At 44.4% G+C, this 8,041-nt stretch overlaps 1 protein-coding gene across 5 annotated transcripts in view; it reads left to right on the forward strand.

The window, feature by feature from the left end:
- The window catches only part of PLCH2 (phospholipase C eta 2), a 357,736-nt gene that overhangs the window by 267,473 nt on the left and 82,222 nt on the right, over window positions 1-8,041 (forward strand). For all 5 annotated transcript variants that reach the window (XM_025211808.1, XM_025211818.1, XM_025211829.1 and 2 more), the window contains 2 exons: window positions 80-323; window positions 2,105-2,234. In XM_025211808.1, the coding sequence (XP_025067593.1) occupies window positions 80-323; window positions 2,105-2,234 (374 nt within the window). The remainder of the gene's footprint in view (window positions 1-79; window positions 324-2,104; window positions 2,235-8,041) is intronic.

Consider the following 8,041-nt stretch of genomic DNA (forward strand, 5'->3'; position numbering starts at 1 on the left):
GTCTGGTTCACACCAGATAATGTTAGTGCTTTTCTATTGATGTTTGCTAACAAGCCACCCATCTTTCTTGTTCTTCTAGTCTCCATCGACTCCATCCAGGAGGTGTGCGAGGGGAAGCAGTCAGAGATCTTTCAGCGCTATGCTGATGGCAGTTTTGACCCCAATTGCTGCTTCAGCATCTACTATGGAGACCACATGGAGTCGCTTGATTTGGTGTCATCCAGCGGGGAGGAGGCCCGCACGTGGATCACAGGGCTCAAGTACCTGATGGCAGGGATCAGTGATGAAGATAGCCTGTCGAAACGCCAGAGAACCAGAGACCAATATCCTTTAGAACTTGGGAAGGGGTGTCAAGCAGGGGTAGTATTGTCCCTAGAGGAGTTTTTGGGGACCTCTGATTGCTTGTATAGCTGGAGGCAGATGCCAGGCTCAGCGTTCCAGAGTGGCTTCCATTTCATATTCTCTGTTTCCAAATGCCCCTGTGTGTCTGAGTCCTGGTTGTTGCACTCTGTCTTCTGCTTGAACATAAAAGGGCATGCTCCTTCATCTGGCCATGTTGACCCATTCCTCTCACCCACCTCATGAGCATATGTTCTCTCCATCTCCCTCCTCACCCTCAAACTACCTTTTGTAGGAGTTATTTGCAAAGGCAGAAGTAGAATGTAGATACCCACTTTCACTTGGCTTTTGATGGATTCAGCTCTTAACTGCACGTAGTGTTTTTCCTATAGGTGTTTTCTTGAGGCTTTTGGCCTTCTGAGATGACACTTGTCAAATGAGTGTGTGTGTATTTGGAAGTTGGACTTTCCTGTCCCCAGTTTCTGTCCTGCACTCCAGAGCTGACATGTTATGCATCCAAAGCCCTTAGAGGGGATCAGTGGCCTGTGCCAGGCTTTGGATGAATGGAGTTTCAAAAAAGTAAAGGTCACATTCTGCCCTCACTTTCAGCTTCTGCAGCCCTATGCTTGGGGGGAATTTAATTCAGATTTGATATCTGCTTAAAGATGTCTCCCACCTAATAAGGGTGGCCTGTCTGTCCTGCCAAAATTACTTGCACAAAGAGGATTTTAATGGGTTTCACTTTAAACTCACACTCTCTCTCTTTCTCTCTGTCACACACAAAGCACAAAATATTCCCTCCTCTGCTTTAACATCATAAGGGAAAACTGCTTGCATACACAATATTGCATCAAGTCCCATACAAGGCTGTGAGGCTCTGGCTCCTGGTTTCTGCTGCGATGTTAAAGAACCATCACTATTTGCTTATTGCTGTATCTGCATTGCTGTCCCAGACTAGGCTATTGTAGCATGTCTGCAGCAGTCACTGCTACCCGGGAGCATTTGTCAGGAATGAGCACGCAGGTGGGTGCTTTCTGTCAGGGAGACTTTCTTCCTCTTTGTCCTTGGAATATAAAACAGCTGTCTGGACTCATATTTGCAATGGTGACCACTGCATCTCTGACATTTTTTCAGGTGTAATATGTAGAAAGCTTTTGCTGTTCCATATGCCTATTACCTCTTGCTTTGCAAAGGAAACAGTCTCCACCACAGTTTCATGCACCCGGCTATTATAATACCCTTTTACAGGGGGATTCTTGTACCTGTTTATTCATACTGATAAGAGATAAAAGGCCATTAAAAGTCCTTCCCAAAGTAAGAGCAGCAAGATAATATTATGTTAAGCAATTTGAGAGCCTGGCCTAAACAAAATAGCTTAACAAGGTTTGTGACAAATTGTCAGTCTGCGCTACCTCAGGAGGACTTGCAGACAACTTCATCTCTTTATGGGAACAATAATATATGTTTAATGGATGTTAGTGAGAAGAGATGCAGGTTATTCATGAAAGGTTGCATGCAGCTCTTGAGATACATTTACATCAATTGAAATATGGGTTTTTATCTCCTCCTTCATTTGGCAGGAATCCCAGTGACAAATCTAGCTCACCTGGAATAAAACAATTTTATTCCACCGATCCTAAATGTATTTGTTTTTCAAGTTAAGCCTGTGCATTTGTATGTGTAGTTTACAGTCTTGGTAAAGAGCCTTAATAATGTTCAGTTAGATCCCTTGATGTTCTCTTACCTTCCTTAACTCTAGTTAAATGTGGTTGAAGCAAACCTTTGATGAGGCAGATAAGAATGGAGATGGCAGTTTGAGTATTAATGAGGTGCTCCAGCTGATGCACAAACTGAATGTAAACCTCCCTCGACAAAAAGTCAAGCAAATGTTTAAGGTAAGAAAGAAACCATTTCTAAAGTGTGGAGGAGTGAGCTGCAGAGCTCTTAGGACACAGTACAACAGGCAGGAGTGTTAATGCTTTGTCAGTGGCTTCCAGTCCGCTTCCCCAGCAGAAGCTGCATTTTGTATTTGGCAAGTTGAAAAAAACTCCAGAAAAAAGGTTTCTTGGGTAAATCCTTGTCTTCAAAAGGGGAAGGATCACCTGCACTAAGTTGCTTACTGAGCTGTATAGTGTAAAGATGGACAGGACAAGCATGACCTGTCTTCTTATCTAGCTGCCCCATGAGCTTTGTTCCCCTCCCTAGGTATGCGCTGGTCCTGATACTGACACCCTTACACTGAATTGTGCCTCCTTCCAAGGGAAAGGGATCAGTCATGGGGTAAGGTGCAACTCTTGGTGGAGTAGGGCATTGCAATTTGATGAACAGTGTTGTGAACCCAGTCTTCTGTGGTAATCAATTGTCCCTGATCATGTCCTGGCTTGGAATGAGATGCTTCTGCCTCTGTTGGCAGCATGCTGTTTCTTCCACGGTAACAAAGTGGATTGTGCTTCAGCCAGAAGCCTGCTGCCTCTTCTCCTCACATGGCTACTGCTGTCAGAGCTCTTGCCCTGCTCGTTCCTAGGATGTTTTTAAGTTTGGAAGGAAGAAGCGATTGTGAGTGAGGGTTGTGCTAGGAGGCAGGGACTAAATATAAATGCAGAAGTTAGACTCTAAGAGCTAATGGAGAAGCAGCTTCTGAAGTAGCACCTGCATTAGTTCTAATGCTATAAAAGCCATCCATGCTGAGGGATCAGGTTCCATTGACAATTTATAGCTAAATCCCTACTTGGTGTAGTTTCTTAATGGCCCAGCAAAGTGCTGTTAATAAGTAGGATGAGGTGGCTTGCAGGTGACACTGGGCTCAAGCTGTTTTGATGCTTCCAAGGCCCTCTGGGTGTGTGTGGTGATGGCTTCACTTTTCCTCTTTTAATGATACCTTTTAGCTTGATCTGGAACTTCTTGTCTGTCATTGAGACATTCTGCCCTCTCCACTGCAGAGATCTGTCTTGGCATTTTCTCCTCTCAAAACCAGCTCTGGCTGTTCCTAAATACAATGTCTTCATCCTCCCACCAAACTTTGGCTGAGTAATCATGGTTGCTATGCATGGTGCTCTACTAAGTGCTTTTCTTCTGGAGGGTAAATTTTTGAATGCCAGGTAATGTGCCTGACCTCTCCTCTGCCTAGATTCTGGGCTCTTAGCCAGCCTAGTAGATGTTCATAGTTGCCACCGAGAGTCCAGGCCTATGAGCATGAAGTCTGACTCTATTGAAATATCAACCTGAGTTGGGCTAAAATATCCTTTCCTCTGATGCAGCAGTGGGAGCTGGGAGTGATATGGTGAAATGACGAACTAGTATGTATGTTTAACACAGCTGTTTTAATAAAGGGCAGTGTTTCTCAATCTGTAGGTTGTAACCCAAAAGTGGGTTGCAAGCATATATGAAAGGGCTGCAAACAAACTAAAAATGAATTCTCCTTTAAAGGAGATAAACATGGGAAACTGGCTTTTCCCTTGCAGGATTGCAGAGTTCCAGCCTGCAAGGGGCTGCTTGGGGCTCCCCATGCCCTACACACTGCAGGGCTGGGGCCTAGGGGTGGGAGGCAGCGTGTCAGGTGTGAGGGGCACTGGGTCAGGACTGGCCATAGATGTTTACAAATAGGTCCTGGTACAAAAACGGTTGAGAACCACTGATATAGGAGATACCTGTGCACTGAAGTACTGCCAATTTTATACAATCTTTTGTTGAGCTCTGTATCCTTAACCTGCCAGGTGATAAATACAGAAATCCTTAGAGGGACTCACTCTCCTTTTGTATATGCAAGACACAGGGTAAGGAAAAGGTTTAATCCTCAGAGGAGTTGAATTGTAGTCCACTCTGTTGGATTAGCAGTGATTTCTGCATGTGTGCGCTGCTACTTGGTGTGATGGCAAGACTATTAAGCTAGTTGTTATAATTAAAAATTTCAGGCTAAATGTGAGCCACAGCCCCAGGGGTGATAGTGAGTGTAGAATGAGAGAAATTAAATACTTCTTTTTAAACACGGCATTAGTGATTTCTTCTTTCTCTGGAGTCCCACATCTGAGATCTTCTCTATGCTACTGTTAGGCTCCATTGGTTCTGCTCATCATCATCATTGCATTCTAGCCCTAACCTGTCTTATAGAATGTGGAACAAATCTAGTAGAGATGCTATAGCTTGATTTTCATTATTTGCTTTAGAAAGATTATAAGTGTGCTAAGATGTTCACAGAAAACTCAATCACTGACCAAACAAGCTTCCAACCTATCTAAAGTTTTGGTGTAAACAGATGGCTGCAGAATGAAGAAAGGAGATTGGGAAGTTTGAATATAGCACAGTGCTTATCATTTGGCGTGAAATACCACTTACTTCCATATCTGTGTTTTGTATGTTTTAAGTGTGGTAGGATGCAAAAGATTCTTCCCAAACCTCCACAATCAAATAATATTTTGGGGGATGGAGGAGGGAGAATCCCAGGCTTTCCTGGGGCCAATTCCTACATGGTGTAATTTGCCATAGCTTCACTGAATTCAGCCAAGTGTCCACCTCCTGAAGACTCATAATGTCGAACCGTATAAGCTGAATCTCCCATTGATATAGGAACATCATAACAATGGCTGCTTACATCCAGGTGGTACAGTTCTCTGCAGAGAGGTCTGATTTGAATTATTTTTTGCTTACCCAAATACATTCACTTGCCATAAAATAGTTGCGGAAAAGTCTTCCTTGTACCTGTTGATCTACAACACCTGTCTGAATTCCCCAATTGTATCCACCGCAATCTGTGCTTGTGTTGGAATGTCATATCAACAGACAGATCTTCCTATCTGTTCTGGCTCATGGCATTTATACCATGTGCCTATGAAGGCTGGGATTTCAAAAGAACCAAAGGGAATTAAGTGCTCGGCTCTTGGTGGGACTTTGGGCTTTAATGAAATCCCAGTCTAAATCAGTTGTTAATACTTAAAAAAAAGTTTTCTGTTACTGTAGTACTTGAGTATCTTTTACTTGCAACATTTTGTTGAATTAGAAAAACTTCTATACAGATAACTGGGGTTACAAGATTTGTCTGAGGTTATAGAGACAGTCTGTGCAGGGCAAGAATCTGAAGCTACATTTCTCAAATACTGGTCCATCTTTTCTGATATAATTTGCTTACCTAGGTCCTGTACAGAATGCAAGGTGCATAAGATTTACTGGTTAAAGATTTCCCTTAAGGTCCTCTTAAAGCTCTTCTAGTCTGCCTTACTCATTTTTTCTCCTGTCTTGATAAAGTAGGGCTGGAATGAATCTGCCTTGATATATCATCTCATCTATTGCTCCATAGCTAGAAGACAAATAGAAAAGTAACAGTCTTTGGGGCATTGCCAAAATGTTAAACTACTTTGATGTTTTTTCCCATATATAATTTGTTGAGTAGAGAATGTTTCAAGTATGCAGCCAAGTGAAATTGAGTATCAGAATACTTTGTTATTTAGCATGGTCAACATGTTGTAATGAGACCCCCTCCAAGTGCCTCCTTATGCTTTGGCTTGGATTCCACCAAGATGCAAAAATCAACTTCCATGAACTATTTATGTCCTGGCATTTCCAATCACTCTAATCTAGTGTTTTTAGTGCATTGGCCAGTCTTCTGGGTTCTGCATTCTCTGGCCAGTTACATCATGACTTTTAGACAAGTTTCTTCACCTCCCAGTGGGTGAAAATCACCATAGTACAGAGGGCTGGCTCAAACCATCAGCCTTTGAAACAGACTTTAAATGGGGTGTAAGAGCATTGGGATCCTAGAATGAAAAGTGCTGCACAGATGGGTGAACTTCTAGTAATGAGAGAACTGATTGTGCAGGTGTCCAACTTCAGAGTAGAAGTGAGAGAGGAAAACACTGCAGCCCCATTTTTTTCTTGCAGTGCAGCATCCATAAATCCTGTGTGAATACAGGCTAGGCAGACAACTCATACGGTTCTTGCTGAGTGGCCTATGCTGTGGTGTAACTAGGGGGGGACCAACTGCAGCCCTTGCATACATACAGTACTACCTTGCTTGGCTGCTGGTGTGGCCCAAGAGGAGTGTACTCCAGTGACCAGCACAACCTTTGGTGTCACAGAAACTGTCATTCCCTCCAGCTGGGGTTGTCCTTCCCACCCTTCAGCACCTGGTCAGGTGGCTTTGCATTCCCATCTCAAGCCCCCAGCTGACCCTCTTGTAACTCCTTGCTGACTCTGAAGTAGCATTGACACTTTGCGTGGCCACTTTGATGCCTACAGTTAAGGTCTCTTACTCAAGATCCATGGCAGAGATGATGGGAGGGGGATGATGGAAGGTATTTAGGTCTCTACTAAAATGCTGTGGTTGTGTTCAGTGAAGGAAAAATACCTCTCAGTTCAGCCACAACTCATGGCTACAGCAGACTTAGCATGGAGCTGCTAGGCTGAAAATATTTTCAGCCTGTACTACTCTTTTCTACATTCCCTTCAGCCTGCTGACAGCCGAGGTTGAAACCTACCCTGTTGTCTCATGTGTCCGATGTAGATTCCTCTGTGGATCTACAGTGGTAGCAGCTCAACTAGAGCGTGGCAAACAGAATAGGTCTGTGGATTGAAACAGCCCTGAGCGGGGGGAGGGGAGGAGAAAAAGGAAAGCCTGGAATATCTCCAGCAACTGGTAAAATACAGGTTACGTGGCATATGCACAGAGCTATATTTTACCCACAATTTGAGCATGCCTGGTGCTCCTGTGGGGATAGAAATTGCTGCACAAAATATCTCATAGCTGGAAAGCAAAGCAAAGATGTTCAGGAGCAGCTGATCTTTTAAGATTAAAATTCACATATTAGTGAGGTTGTCTGCGAGTCACTGAATAAAAGTCTTGTATGAATATAAGAAAGCAAGGAACAGATGCCCCAGATGGGGAGCTCTCTGATTTTCCCAGGAGACTGGACCTGCTTCCCTGCAGCGGCTCTGACCATCTTAGCCCTGCCTGCGCTGCCTCAGATGGACAAACCATGTGCATGCTAAAGCAGGCTCTGACAGGAGGTGTCTTGTGGATTGTGCAGTACTGTAAAGACCAGACTCGGGGCTGCAATGGGATATTTCAAACTTAAACATGAGCTTTAAAACTGCATGGAAGCACTGGTAACCCATTAGCTTGTAGCCAGTACTGCACAGAAGCACACAGATCATCCTCCCCTCTTACCCCCAATCCCTGACGGAACATAACAGGACTAAGTGAGTCTTGAAGTCCCTAGGGTGCTGTAGTCCTCAGGGAGGTAGAGAGAAGTGGTCAGGCTATGGCCTTCCCTCCCCACAAGGCCAGTGCATCAACACTGGTTTGTGTAGCCAGGATGCCCTCTAGTGGCTGTACTCCTGCAGCAGGTGGATGCTTTAACTTCCAGATGTGCAGGGCTCTGGAGATGAAGTTCCACAATCTTCTGCGTAGGAGCATTTGCTTCTATATCTGCCAGTGCCAGGATTTGTTACAAGCAGGGTACATGCTCCCTTCAAATGGCATCCCAGGCACCGTACTGCCCCATAGCATTGTGCTTGCCTGATGTGTTGTCTCTAGGCAGTGAGAAAGCACCAGCACCCCAATGCTGGCTTCAGAGCTATGATCAGTGCTTAAGTGTCTGCAAATCCTCTTTGCTTCAGGCTGAGCCGTTATGAATGTCTTTAATCTGAGCTTAGAAACAGGTGGGTTGTAGCCATGTGAGCATACGCGCTGTTACCCCCCCCCCCCCAATAC

This window comes from Alligator sinensis, unplaced genomic scaffold (assembly GCF_000455745.1).
Source record: "Alligator sinensis unplaced genomic scaffold, ASM45574v1 scaffold366_1, whole genome shotgun sequence".
Taxonomy (NCBI): domain Eukaryota; kingdom Metazoa; phylum Chordata; order Crocodylia; family Alligatoridae; genus Alligator; species Alligator sinensis.